General features: G+C 38.0%; 1 protein-coding gene across 12 annotated transcripts in view; it reads right to left on the bottom strand.

Moving 5' to 3' along the window:
• EPB41L2 (erythrocyte membrane protein band 4.1 like 2) overlaps nucleotides 1-15,381 on the bottom strand; it is a 212,386-nt gene that overhangs the window by 32,129 nt on the left and 164,876 nt on the right. For 7 of the 12 annotated variants that reach the window (XM_018053210.1, XM_018053212.1, XM_018053206.1 and 4 more), the window contains exons 12-15: nucleotides 11,965-12,137; nucleotides 7,165-7,227; nucleotides 5,117-5,263; nucleotides 3,673-3,774 (exon numbers count right to left, since the gene is read on the bottom strand). In XM_018053210.1, the coding sequence (XP_017908699.1) occupies nucleotides 3,673-3,774; nucleotides 5,117-5,263; nucleotides 7,165-7,227; nucleotides 11,965-12,137 (485 nt within the window). The remainder of the gene's footprint in view (nucleotides 1-3,672; nucleotides 3,775-5,116; nucleotides 5,264-7,164; nucleotides 7,228-11,964; nucleotides 12,138-15,381) is intronic. The other 5 variants (XM_018053217.1, XM_018053216.1, XM_018053213.1 and 2 more) reach the window with 4 other exon arrangements.

The raw sequence follows: 15,381 nt of genomic DNA on the forward strand, positions 1-15,381 counted from the left end.
GCCTCCAACACTCTTAACTAGGCACTCTGGGCCTTGCCAGTTCCGTCGTCACTCTGAGGTTCTGCATATGGCCTTCACTATTTCAGCTCCTATGATCTCTCCCTTCCCTATACCACTTTGTCCATACCACAAGCACTGTGACAGTAACCCACTGAAGTTCCCTCAGATATGCTAGATATGCTATGGAATAAAGAAATAGTGTCTCTTTTTCTTTCAGCAAGAAATGGGTAAAGGAAAAAATTCTAAACAGGAAGACAAACTTCAGAGGGTAAATGCTAAGTAATGTAAAAATAATCTGTCTCTGAAAAACTACTAAGGTGAATTTAATCTTTGCCTTTCTAGCCCTTAAATGACGGTCCCTGATGGTATATCAGGGAAGCTGGGGACTATCTCAGATATTATACCTAGAACACCAACGGTAAGGAATTATCAAGTAGCTCCCTCTCACGTTAGATGTGTGCAATAATATGTCCTAACAAACCCCACAGCTCAGGGATCAGAGACAAATGAATGAACAAGTGAATGGCACTCTGGGGTGCCTTGTGGGACAGTGCCCTAACCAGGATGAGTGGTAGCTACAAGGAGATGTGGAGCATGCTAAGTTGCTTCAGAGATGAGGAGAGCAAGGTGCATAAGCAATTACAATAGTCAGGAGAGAAAAAAGCTTCTGGACAATTTCAGCTGAATTAAGTCTCCATAATTACATCATCCCCAGGGTCAGGTAGGTGGAGATGGTGTCCTACTAGGTAAAAGATCACTGGGGAATTTAAATAAGTGCCATGCATCTAAGTATTCAATAAAATATGTCCAAAAGTATCTTAAAACTACAGTCTATGTAATCTCTACTAGACTCTTAAGAGAAATTTTATACAAGTTCAAAGAAAGAAAGTGAAGTCATTCAATCATTTCTGACTCTTTGCAACCCCATGGGCTGTACAGCCTGCCAGGCTCCTCCATCCATGGGATTTTCCAGGCAAGAATACTGGAGTGGGTTACCATTTCCTTCTCCAGGGGATCTTCCTGACCCAGGGATCAAACCTGGGTCTCCTGCACTGCAGACAGGCTCTTTACTGTCTGAGCCACCAGGGAAGCCCTATACAAGTTTAAGTATGTCATAATTCTCACAATATATGAGAGAATATATTGATACCAAAAAAATTAATAATATTTAATAATAATAATTAGCCTATATGTATGTATGCCTGTCGCTCAGTCATGTCCACTCTTTGTAACCCCATGGACTGCAGCCCACCAGACTCCTCTGTCCATGGAATTCTTCAGGGAAGAAGACTGGAGTGGGCTGCCATTCCCTTCTCCAGGGGATCTTCCTGACCCAGGGATTGAACCTGGGTCTAACTGCATCGTAGGCATCTTTACCATCTGAGCCGCCAGGGAAGCCCTAATTTGCCTATTAAAGACTAAGTAATTTGATTTCAAATTTTCTGCCCTATTCTCAAAATCATTCATAATATACTAAAGTCATTTTGAAAGTTTGATGTATCAATTTCTAAACAAGAAACAGTTATTTTTTTTTAATCTATAAAATTCATTATAGACATTTGGAAATCTGGAGAAATTATACCTATGTTTAATTTTTATTTTGCATTTTATTAAGGACTGCAATTTAAAGAAAATCAAGAAACTGAAAAATTAAGTAGCAAAATGAAGTTGAAAGAAAGATAGCAATTTAAAAGATACTCTCTTTAAAGTCAAAATACTCCTGTAGACTTACTTAACTTTCAACTAATAGTGACGTGTTGAGGAGTGGGAGAGGAAGTACATTGTAAGTGGTCAAAAAATATTTATTGGGTGAATGGATGATTGCAGTTATAACCACCCATACATGTGTCAAATAAGTACATATTTTCTAGCATGTGCTACAGAGGAGAAGAATAAGAAAAAAGCAATAACTTCAATTGCAGATAAACCATTTAGGAGTTTAAGAGTGGGTGAATTCCATATTTAAATTTCACATGACATCATTTTAATGTTAACTTCTACAATAATGAATGGATAGTTTTCACTGTACACGGTTTATATTGTACACTCCTAAATGATGACATCCAGAAAACATGATCATTTTAAACGTCTTCACCAAAATCCCAAAGTTTCCTACTTTAAGGACATCACTTTAAATTGGTCAAAAGATGTCATCTCACTCACTTCTCAGGAGGATAAATTTTCAAAACTATATAATATTTCAAAGCATATGATATTAAAATAATCATTTGATACAGAGTCTGATTTGCTTTGGATTTCAAACTAACCTTTCAAGTATATAAAGACGCTACTCAGTTTAACTTTATGATGTTATCTTTCACATCTGCAGTGTTCCAAAAATATTTCATCTCACCTAGACCTCCAATCCTTTTAGTGCAAAGCTTCATCTTCCACTTATTCTGCCTCCTCCACCACCCCAGTGTACGTTCTGATGAGTAATACTCTCTACTGATTAACAAAATCAGATGAGGTGGGAGGGAAACACTTTCTCCTCATTCCAATCTGTGCTCTCATTCACATCCCCTATAATCCATTCCTCATTCAGCACCAGAGGGATTTTCGTTAGACACGTGAGATTATACCACTACTCATCTTAAAGCTCTCCAATGGCTTCCCCCCACTCACTCCTATAACAATTCCAAATTGTTACTGTGCTCTTAAAGATCCTGCCAAGATCTGGGGTCTGACCTCTATGACTCTTCTAAGACCCTGTCATTTGGTCTTTCAGTCCTTTAAAGAAATTCCTGTCTTGGGGCTGTTGCATTTGCTCTTCCTTACACATGGAAGAAACTTCACATGTCCACCTTCTTTTTCATCATTAAGGCCTCAACTCAAATGTTCTCTTCTCATGCCTTCTCAATCCTCCTATAATGTATAATAAGTATTTCATCTCCTTAATACTTCTTTGTACCCCAAATTTTCTACTCACTAATTTGCATGTCTGCTATCTTCCACACTAGACTATAGGCATTCTAGTCCCAATAAACAGCAGGTTCATCAGCTGGCTAAAGTCAGAAACAGAGGAATAAGAATGGAAAAGCAACAGAAAACTAACTTTTTTAGAAATGCCAGATACTTAATATATGTAGGAGCACAGAGAGATCTGAGGGGCTGCTTGTGTGCACCAAAATCTTCTGTCCCATTAAAAATGAGTGTACCTACAGCTGATTATTGTCGATGTATAACAGAAAACCACAAAATTCTGTAAAGCAATTTTCCTTCAATTAAAAAAATTTTAAAAAATCTGAAAAATACAAATTCAAAAGGATTCCAAATGTAATTAGTAAAACAGTAATCTAAATCACACACAGTTTGTTATTTTAACAAAGTGACAGTGTGTATTGTGCAAACAGTGCATTTTCACAGGAAATCATGGTTTCCCAACTGCCAGCCACATCCACTGCAATTAGGGGTCACTTATCACCTAAATCGGTTGAGATGTCTGCATTTCAAATTGTGGAGTTTCAAATCAAGTCCTTCTGCAATACGGTGATTCTCATCTAATAATCCCATGTTTCCATCTTACATGGAGTTATCTTTTCAAGCACTCAAAAATTATTTTTAAAAATTCATGTTGATACACAAGGGAAAAGACGTATCTCATGGCTGTGGACAGAAATCAAGGGAAAGAGGAAAAAAGCAAGAGTAGATCCAAGGATGCAAGGTGAACACCTTGTCTGCCTCCTGGGTCTTTTCTTCAACTGTCCGCGCTGCCACCATCTGATGCTTCTCCTTCATGGATAAAACATCCTTGAAAAGATGGTCTCCTTTGCTCTATTGTTTTAAACAATAGACATAATCAACAAATAAGACAAACACATTATACCTACAGCAACACAAACACAAAACGACTGTGTGGGTCAGCGAAACAAACCAAACGAAGCGGCACATAAAAGGGGGAACCTAATCTCAGCGCATCATCAGTTTCCCCAGAAAACACAACACTCTAGGGTTGGTTCTGGAATATGGACATTAATATCTTCAGAAAAGCTGAAAATAAGAACTTAAAAGTAGTACAACTTCAGAAGACACTGCTATGGTGTTTTAAATCTTAATATTGTCAAAAATCTTCGCGGTTTACCGATTTTTATTTTGCTCATCTGCTTTAAAGAGATTTGTCCCTTCCACTGCCACACAGAAATTTAAAGCAAATAACAGCTTTGCTTTTAAGAAAAGGGTGAATAAAAAAGCATGAGAATAGTGAATTCAAATGCCTACAATTTAGCAACATTCAAGTCAGACTAGATGATGAATTTAAGGAAAAGAGAGGGGTGAAAGGAAACGGAAAAAGAGAGAAACTGTAGGGTAACACCTGAACACACTTTTAAAACAGTGTATTAAACATAGGATGATTACTATTTCCTCAAGCAAAATAAATGAGCTAATGAAGTTTTTGGTTGACAAAAGCAGAGACTATGGAGCATCAGAAAAGAACAGATGCAAACACAAATGAAGAAATATTTTAAGAATGTATTTTAAAGGCAATGCTTATGTTGGTGGCGGAGAGAAATAAACCATGGAAAGAAAAAGGATGAGTTTGGAAAGACGGGTGAAAATATTTTAAAAACATTAATCTGGATTTCATTACTAAGAAGTTTCAATATAAGTTATAAAATTAACATTTTGCCAGTTTTCAACAAAGCTCAGCAGTCTTCAAAGCTAAATTTAACTCTTTATCCTCACAGTAATAACCTTAAACCATTCTAACTACGGTTTATATTACTACATCCCTTTAATTACTAATTCTTTAATTATTAAACAAACTCTTACTTCAGATGCCAATAATTTAAAAACTTATTAAATACAGTATACATCAGTTTTTAAGTCACTTCATGTAACAATTCATTACTACCAATTTACTCAAGTAAAATAGTGAAATTATTCTGAAAGTAGTTGAAAAGTATTTTGATAACTCATACAATTTACCCAAGAACTATGTCAATAAGTATTACACGCTGTTAATAAATATTTAGTATTTAAAAAATTGTTAGCAGTTACATTTAAAAAATGGGAATATTTTCTAACTTCTCATAAAAGTCAACATAATAGATTAACAACCTAAGTTTTATGAACAGCTGGAGTGAGACATATAGCCAACAAATAGCTAGTCACATACCCCTTGTGTCTGTAGGGACAGAGGTGTGATACGTCGTTTTTCCCATTCATTAGGGCGTGGTTCAGGTGTGGATTCCATAAAATTGCGCTTGAGTTCACTAATGCTAGCCTGGTGTTTCAGTATTTCTTCCTGGGCCTTATCCAGGTCCTAGCAATATGTAACGTAATAAAAGGGAAAAAATCCAAAAGGGGAAAAAAAGAAAAAAACCCAATAGGATAAAAATAAAAAATGAAACCAAAAATAAGACAAAGCAAACTTATGATTAAAAAAACATAATAAAGCAAGAAAAATGCCAAGTCTCAAAAGCCATATCACCACCTACAAATATGAGTTTGTCCAAATTTGAAAATTAAAGCCAATGTCTAATTTTTTTATGATTCACACCTTAAAGAGTTCTGATTTCTTTGTTCAGAGTTGTTTAAGAAATCATGAGGAGGCGGCCATGGAATTCAACATGGCCAATAAACCCTCTTTCTCATAGTTACATCTGCAAGGCACTTTGTTCCTGCAAATTCACCTTTCAGATTTGGGCTACTACTAGAGTTGCATTCTGTGAATATAATGAAGAGAGTAATATCAGAGAAAGGTGGACTCAGAGCATATGGGCCCGATGGGAAATCCAGTCCAGGATCATACAAGAAAAGGGGGAGAATGGTGGTGGGGAAACAACGGTTGACTTTTTTCAGGAAATTCCAGCAATGGTTTTTAATCCTTATGGAATAAACATAACAGCTGCCAGAAGCTGCTTCTGTTTGGTCTTTCTCTAAAATAAATGAATGTCATCTTGGTTTCACGTCCTTGCCAAGCATAAATGCGGGACCCAGCCACCCACATATCAAATGGTCCTTAAAAGAGGATGTGAGAAAAACTACCAGGTCAATTTTCATTGAAATAGGCCCTGACAAATGTTACTTGTGGGATTTTTTTTTTTTAGATTGGTCCTGATAAACGGTATTTGTAGAAATAAAAGGTAGTATTTAAAAAAGTTTTAACTGAACTTTAAGTGCTTTCTTACATTTCAAAAATCATGGGGCCACCTGTGGATTATAGCTTTCAATTACACTGCTCCCTGAGAAATAGGTCATGCATCTGAGTAAATGAAATATTCCATATGCATGCACAAGCATAGTACGGATAGCTCATCTAGGAGCTTCTACTGCCATTTGCAAAAACTCAGGAAAATCTAAAAATCTTTGCATGGCATGGAAAAATGACTGTGGCTTGAGATCAGGCACATTTCTTGCATTTGTTCAAAGCGCTGTTATATATTATTCTTTAGAGCATTTTAGTAAGTTATGCAAAAATACATTTCCAACAGTTATTAAAGCTGGCCAAAGCAACCCAACGGATTAGTCAAATTACTGAGGACCGGAGTTTTCCACTGAATACACTGCTATATCCTATCCTAAAAGAAGGGGGAAAAAGAAACAAAAAACCATTCTCGTGTGACATGGGGAATACATTTTACCTTCCTAATTGGGTGGCTAGGCTTCTTTTTCCTCTTTTCTTTCTCATTTTATTTCACTCTTTTTAATCAAAACAATCCCATTAATTAGCATTTTCTCAAAAGGAAGATTTTAAGTGGACCTCATTCCTAATTGCAGGGATTTTGGTAATTCTTCACTTTACCCCCCCCCCAAAAAAAAAAATCGTGGACACCTATCTAGGGCCAAATGAATTAATGCCAGATTGACAAATATTTTTTGCAGTTAATATACATTAAGGATGGATCATGTCCATTAGGATAAAATAGGTTTACTTGCAGAACTTCAAGATTAATGAATAAAAACTTTACTCATTTGATTACACAGAATCTTTTCTTTTTTCCCAGGTGTCACTTTGAGAACTTCTCATAGACATATTCCTACCTAAGCCACTTTAACAGAACAAAGTCAGAATACTAACATGCACTCCCACGTTGAATTTTCCCCATGCATTTCGTGCACTGTGCTTGAAAGCTGCCAGCCAGCCAGCCTGTGCGTGACCCCCCCGTCCACATCAGCCTGGGCAGCCATTCGGACAGAGTTGTTTTCTTAAATTATACAAACCTCCAACATTAAATTGCTATGTCTGACATAAATATTATCTCCTTCTACTCTCAAGGAATTTTTCTGTGAAATTAAATCACACATAGGGAGGGAGGGGGAAGGCAAATAAACATAAGTGTATCAATCAGCAAGCACCAGAAATGACTCAGAGTTGGACAGTCTAAGACATTAAAATGAAAGAGAAATAAAAATCTTAAGAACCTAAAGCCACAATGAGCAAAAGTCACAAATAAATCCTAAATATGCACCACCCAACCCCCGTGCAATCATAATGGCAGGCAGCAACTACCAGGAATTTTAACTTTGGGGGAACAGTATCCACCTCCTCCAGCTGTGTTTTGTCCTCTTCCATCTTCGCCTGAAGTCACCCAGCAAGCAGCCAGAGAGAAGGGGAGTATTATTGGAAACGCTATCACCGGTGCAAAGAAGCTGTATTTGAACTTAAATGGTGAACCAGCATTACCAACCTTTATTGTCTGGCCCTCAGAAGATGCAGAATATTAAGCCACTTTGGTCTTTCTTCACCTACAATGTTGTACAAATGATGGAAATGGTCCTTTGCAAAGGTGGAATAGAGAAGGGAAGCTTCACTCTTTCTCAGTCACCAGATATGTATTGCTTTTTAATATGTTTTGACTCAGAAATGAAAATATGAGAGTGTAAAAATGGCATAATTCAGTCTGTTCTAACCTGAAATATTTAAGTCAACTGGCTGTGAGGGCAAAGTGTAATGATGCAAATTTTAGCTTTCACTTTCTATCAGGGACAAATGTTCGCCCTACATAGATTTCTTTCCTTGGGGAGGAACTGATTTATTTTGCTACTTTTATGTAAAAGGGTGGATAGTAAAAACTATTCTTGAGTTTTATAGTACTTTTCTTTCATAAAATTTTTCAAACAAGCATAGTTATTCATAGTTGGACAATTATCAGTTATCTAATGATCCAAAGAATAAATCTGTGTATTCAAAACTAACAGAAACACTGATGACTACTGACTCATGGAAGGGAATAGCGTAAAAGAAAAATATTGATTCAGATACCAAAGAAAAATAGTTTAACCTTCACATCTTGATTTTGAGCAGGATCATATACATTATTTTTCTTCTTTACTGTGCTTTTTTTTTTTTAAACCATTCAAGCAGTTTTGAGGGGTGAACCGGGAACTCAGAGTATCTTTTGATCAAGAGGGAAAAATAGAATACAACCACTCAACAATCTGTTAAGAATAATCTTCTAATTCCTTGGTCAACATTTCTCTAAAATGTCAATCTTTGGCATCCCTTGGGTAACCTTTAGGGATCATGGATTCTCCCCCTATGCTTAATTATCTTCACATTTTTCCTTAGGTTTGCTCTAAATTTTGTGATTTATTCTATGTAGGAATAGTACCTATAGGATATGGGACCCTAGATCCCCAGACCACATTTAGCAAAACAATTAAAAAAAACTACTGCACGTGTAAGCACAGCTTAGCACTGCAGAGGTAACCTTATATGGTGCAGAAATCCTCAAACCAGATACTGAATTTTAAATAAAAGGACACTAAGAGGTCTGACTCAACCTTAGGGCTACAGAGTCTAAATTTTCAAAATGCTGTGGTTCATTTTTCATAAGTATTTTTTAAAGATAACAGAAGAGTATCTTCCTTAAAAATACCTGACAGTGACTCTCAGGTATGATTTTGAGTAAAAAAAAAAAAAAAAGTAAAAGAAAATGAAGTACATGAACTTCATCTGGGTCCCAAATGCTACGATAATAGGGAGACAACGAGTTTCTGAGATTAGACCTACACGCACATCAGGAGTAACTGTCACAGGTGCATTCTCCTACGTGAAGAACAAGCTTGGCTTTCTAACAGTGAAATAGTAACACTAAGGAATTCTGCTAATACATATCGATCAGTTATGTCCACTGTATTCGAAGTTCTATACCAAAATAAAGTTTCCATCCTAAAGGAACAGCATTAACATTTATGTGCAAAATGGATAGACCCAAATCAGACTATTAAGGCCAATGGAGGGCTCCCTCTCCTTTCTTTGTGGCCTAGTATGGTTCAGATATTTATTTTAAAAATCTATAACTTTGCACTCAATGTAGAATATGTGGACCTAGTCAATGGAAATCAGTGAAGGGGAACGCTTAATTACACTTATTTCTCATGCACTAAAGCTATGTGTATGTGTGAAAGTGTGCAGATCATACTGTTTTGAGGGCAACCCATGATGAGATTTATGCACATGTTTACACTCTACATTAGGAAGGGTATTAGATGAAGTGGAGCTTTGTTGCCCGCACAGATTTAAAGCTTATGGAGGAGAGCCAGTAACTGATTCCTCTTCCTCTGTTTTGTCACTCAAGTCACAGTCATAAGAAACAGTGAGGGAGGCAGCCTTCGCCTCCAGATAGCAGAGGGATAGAGCCAGAGGAAGGGAAAAGGTGAGGGAAAAAGGCACTGACTGAGAAGCAGAGAGAAGGAGCCCAAAGATGAGGATGAGAGAGGGAAAGAACGAAGGGGAGGTGATGGGAACGTAGTGCCGGACATCTGCAGGGAGGAAGGAGACCCAGACCTTGGGGAGGCTGGGGAAGGCAAGGTACCCATTGTCATCGAGGAGCGAGGGGAAGCGAGGCAGAAAGCACCTGCAGAAACTGAAAGAGAAGGACCCACACTCGGAATCCGTGTGGTCAGCCTCTTTTGGAGGCTTCTCAGGTGCAGGGGGGCAGTCAGGCTCAGGAGGGGCTTCAAGAGGACCCAAGCCAGGATCACAGGGCCCCTGCTCTGGCGTCTCGCCTGTGGAAAGGCGCTCTAAGCTGTCCAGAGTGATACAATCGGCCTCCCCAAAGGGGTCTTCCTCTGAAATGTCAGAAAGGAAGTCCATTTCAGGGACTGGCAATAGGTTTGGGGAAAGAGATGAAGCACAGCGGATGAATGGTGAAGGTGGGCACAAGGAAATAGGCTGTTCTCGAAAGCAAACCCATGGTTGAATGTGAAGTTACACAGCGAATACAATCAAAGGAGAACCAAAGGCAAAAGAATGAAAGAGGAGAGAAGAAGAAAGTTAGTGAAAACTTTTACTCAGAGGTAATGACTGTATTAACAGTATCATTAGAAAGTTAACTAAATGATCCATTTTTAAAAGAGGAAAACTGGACTACTTTCATCACATACAACTTAACAGGTATAGCCTGATTCAATTAGTATTTCCTGACTGGTTGCAAATGGATCCTATGAAACTCAGATAGCATTCTTACTTTTAAACCTGGTTGCTGCCAAACATTGAAAGTATCAGTGAAAAGGCACACTAAGTCATTGGCCAAAAACAGGCAGAATTTCCCTTGGAATTTAAGAGAACTTTTCTTTTGTATCATATTAACCATGCAGAATGGAATAGAGGCTTCCTGTGATGCTGAGCTCTCCTGGTTCTGATGAAAGTAGCCACTCTACTGGGTACACTGGTAACGTGTTGCTGTTGTTCAGTCACTAAGTCGTGTCTGACTCATTGAGACTCCACAGACTGCAGCACGCCAGGCTTTCCTGCCCTTCACTATCTCCTGGAGTTTGCTGAAACTCATGTCCATTGAGTCGATGATGCCATCCAATCATCTCATTCCCTGTCACCCCCTTCTCCTCCTGCCTTCCATCTTTCCCAGCATCAGGGTCTTTTCCAATGAGTTGGTAGCATAATCATAAACTCTCCTGACAACTATTCAGTTATTGATGGATACTGTTTGATGTGATATCCGTTATTTTTAGTTAATTTTTAACCAAATCCTTTGTAGAATACGATAGTTACAGATTTTTTAACAAAGCAATGAAAAGGATTTAATGGCTCACTCTACCTGAAGCACTTGTCCCTGCAGCATAAGGCAGGGCCCCCATGGTGCCTGAGCCCTTTTCTCTGCTGGGGTTGGGAGCTATCACTGCAGGAATTCCTGAGACACTGGCAGTTATCTCTTCTAGCAGGTCCTTTATAAATTCATGTTACACATCTTTAAAATTTTCAATGTTAAAATTTTGAAAACATTGTAAATTTTCAGTTAAATTTCTGGAAATATTATAAACCCACAGGATGATTTTATTTCTTTTTCATGTTTACTTCCAATGTTACCTATTCAAAAGTTTCTCTGTGGGATATGATCTGAAGGACTCAAAGCCACTTCAGCTCAACTTCTATGTGACTATACTTACACTTGCCCATGGTAATATAAAATAACCCAAACAAGTTTGAAAACACAATATAGGTTACTTCTCCATTCATTATGGCACACACACCAAATAAGACTGAAAGCCACACTCCATCTTCTCACACAGTATTCACAACACAATTACTTTTTGCTTAAGAATTTCTTCTTCAGTGACAGATTATTAATGAAAAACCATAAAGACCACCTTTCTTCATTTCAAAATATTCAAGTCAATATCATAATAAAATTATCAAGACATAGGCTATATCTTAAAATTTACTTGAAACCAAATATGAATTTCAAATCATAGCTTTTGTAACTGGGGGGCTTAATGAAATAGGATGATTATAAAGATGGACAAAAGGTCAATAAATTACTTACTTGGATTAAAGCAATTTATGTTGAAATATTTTGCTTTGAACAACAACCAGAAAAAGGTTAGAGACTCAGTCCAAAACAGCAAGAGTCTACACACATATGAAAGGTGGAAATTTTTATCAACAGAGAAAACACAATGACTGGTTTTAAATGATACTTGAGTTCTGAAACAAATGCAATAGACAGCCTCTGATCTAAGTACACATTTAAAACAGCGTATTCCACTAATTCACCATACCTTTCCTTCAATGAGCGGCATATGCGGGGCTTTAGCTGGGCTTCTCAGGTCCCTTCTGCCATTACCATCTTGTACCACGGCAGTGCTCACAACTCCAGGGCCTTGTGCTGAAACCTCCCCAGCAGGGCCAGGAATATCCTTCATAAGACTTTGGTCCACAGCATCAATCGGAGCTAGTGACGAGTGATTTCAGGGATTACGTTAGGATGTTTAAATGAGAAAATGTTATGAAAACCTCCCTTTCCAGATAAGTAGGCAGCTTACAGACAATTAATAGAAACTGGAAGATCCTTTGATCATGAAAATAACAAATCAAATAAATTCATGATTATACTTAAAAAAAAAAAAAAAAAAAAAAAACCCTCTGAATTGTAACCCATTAAATTACACCAAGCTCTCAAGTCACAGATTTTTGCAGGAGAGATCCTGATCATGGAACTGGCCAGAAGGAGGAGCTCTAAGACCAGATGAAACACCACAGTCAGGGAAGTACGTCAAAATTACAATGTGAGCAGTACTTCATTTCTCTGGGGTTTCTTCTAGTTATTAAAATGGTTTGCTTTCATAAGTTTTAATAATTCCTCCATAAAGGAACCTTTAATTAGAACACTAGTCAAAATTGTGACAAGACAGGAAAAGTAGATTTTAGAGAATTAACTTCTGTATTTATGTTTGCTGTTTTTTATTTTTCTAACCTCCCTCCTGAATGCCTCGACTTGACGTGCAGCAAGCCTAATACATAGAAACCTTCTGCCTTAGCAAATCTGGCCTTTTGGGTCCCTTCATCTATCATACAGATGGGCAGAACATGTACTGTGTTGACATTTCCGTCATATGGCAGAGCAACCCAAGATGGCCTCGGATCTCAACAAGGCCAAGTGAGCAGCAACTGGCAAAAGCCTCCATCTATCTTTAGTTTCTCCCCCAAAGAGTGGGACAACCACTGCAGTCATTTCACCTGCATAAAAAGCATCTTCCTGACACAGTATGGTTGGCTCTGGTTCCAGGCTCCCAGGGAAGCACAATAAAGACAGGCCTTTAGGCTGCAAGCTCTTGAAGGGCAGGGACTGTGTGTGACCCACCATACCAAACTTGGGCAACATCTAGACTCCTAGTTCATGTGTTATAAGAAGCCTCTTAATCCATACTTCACATGCCCTGTCCAAACTGCCTTCTTTTCTAATCTCACCTTTCACCAAATTACTGAAGTCAGAAACCTGCAAGTCTTTTCCTTTACTCCTCAACAACCAGTACGTCCAATAGAGTCCTTGCATGCATTTCTAAACATGGCAAATTCCTTCCATCTCTATTTTACCATCCAGGTACCTTTTAAGAGTTTCATGGCTTTTAAACACTCATACTTTGGAAAGCCTGCACCAAATCCAATTAAACATTAAAACAAAATTCACATCAGACATTAAGTATAATTATTTTTTAGAGTTTTTTTGAACTTTTGAAAAGATTTTAATAATTTTTCCTTGAAAAGTATATGGCTTGAATAACTCTTTAACCTAAGATTATGGTCCCTAAGCACTCACTGTGCATACTCAGAAACTTACTGCAAAATGAGAAACTCTGACCTAGAAATGGTTTTAAATGTAATGATATCAAATTTTAATGAATATCAAATTTAAAGTTACATAATGAAGTTGGCAAGATGTTGACACTGCACACTTTTATTAAACAGCTGCAATTAACTTTTGTCAGGTCTTACACCTTTGTAGAACCCTGAGATTATAAGCCCAAGGAGCTGAACCTACAGTGCCAAATGCCTAACTGGTCTACTATCATCTGAGAGAAAACCACCATGACTCTCACCAGGACTATGCCTAACCAGTCAGCCTGAACTTCCTCCCTCATCCTCTCCAATTGTTCTAGACACGGCATTAATCAAGTGACTTTTTTTAAAAAAGACAGCACTGTATACTTCATGGCATGCCAAATAGATGGGGAAACAATGGAAACAGTGAGAGACTTTTCTTTTCTTGGGCTCCAAAATCACTGCAGATGGGGACCACAGCCATGAAATTCAAAGATGCTTGCTCCTTGGAAGAAAAGCTATGACCAATATAGACAGTATTAAAAAGCAGACGTTACTTTGCTGACAAAGGTCCCTCTAGTCAAAGCTATGGCTTTTCCAGTAGTCATGTATGGGTGTGAGAGTTGGACTATAAAGAAACCTGAGCACCGGAGAACTGATGCTTTTGAACTGTGGTGTTGGAGAAGACTCTTCAGAGTCCCTTGGACTGCAAGGAGATTCAACCAGTCCGTCCTAAAGGAAATTAGTCCTAAATATTCATTGGAAGGACTGATGCTGAAGTTGAAACTCCAATACTTTTGATGTGAAGAACTGACTCATTGGAAAACACCCTGATGCTGGGAAAGACTGAAGGCAGGAGGAGAAGGGGATGACAGAGGATGAGAGAGTTGGATAGCATCACTGACTCAATGGACATGAGTCTGAATAAGCTCTGGGAGTTGGTGATGGACAGGGATCCTGGCATGCTGCAGTCCATGGGGTTGCAAAGAGCTGGACACAACTGAGTGACTGAACTGACCTGTACATTTATGTGCTGGCACAAGTGTGTACACATGTGTACATATGAACACATACAGTCTTTAGTGGTTCCCTAGAATAAAAGCCACATTCCCCACAATAGCCTGCAAGGTCCTGTGTGATCTGTTCCCAGCCTATCTCTCCCCACCACTAATCAGCTCTGACTATATTTGCCTTCTTTCTGTTCCTGGAATGTATCAAGCTGTCCCCAAACTTATGACCTTCAGACTTGCTACTACTACTAGTGCTACCTGGAATCTTTATCTCCTGTTATACTCTTTCTCATCCTTTTAAGTCTCAACCCAAATGGTTCTTCCTCAGACAGACCTTACCCAGTCTGTGATGTCCTTGATTACACTTTCCACTTTCAGGAAATCACGAGTTCCCTGTTCTCACATGCATCCTGGGTGTTAGCACTCTCAATGACTGATTTGTCTCATTTCAGGTTTTATTGTGCAATCCTGGAATCTCACTGTTCTAAAATAGCTATCTAGGTTGACTTTTATTTGATATTTGATCTTTAGATATCACAAAGAAAGTAAAAATCAATGTAATCACTAGTAAATTTATTTTAATTTGACAAGCCTTAAATTGAAGAATATTTATATATCTAAATAGTCTATTTAAAAGCAGAAAAAAGAAACTACAATACATGTAAATAACAACAAAAAATGGTATATTGATGGTGTGGTGGGGAAAATAAAGCTCAGTACCAGGTTACAGCCTAGCTTTGCTCTGAAGGGGGAAAAAAAAAAAAGAACATAAGCCCTAACCAAATAGTTCCCTAGCTGTCTGGTCATGTATTGGCATGAAAAGCCTCCTCTTTTTCACAATAACACAATAATCCTTTTGATGACTTG

Source organism: Capra hircus, chromosome 9 (assembly GCF_001704415.2).
Source record: "Capra hircus breed San Clemente chromosome 9, ASM170441v1, whole genome shotgun sequence".
Lineage (NCBI taxonomy): Eukaryota > Metazoa > Chordata > Mammalia > Artiodactyla > Bovidae > Capra > Capra hircus.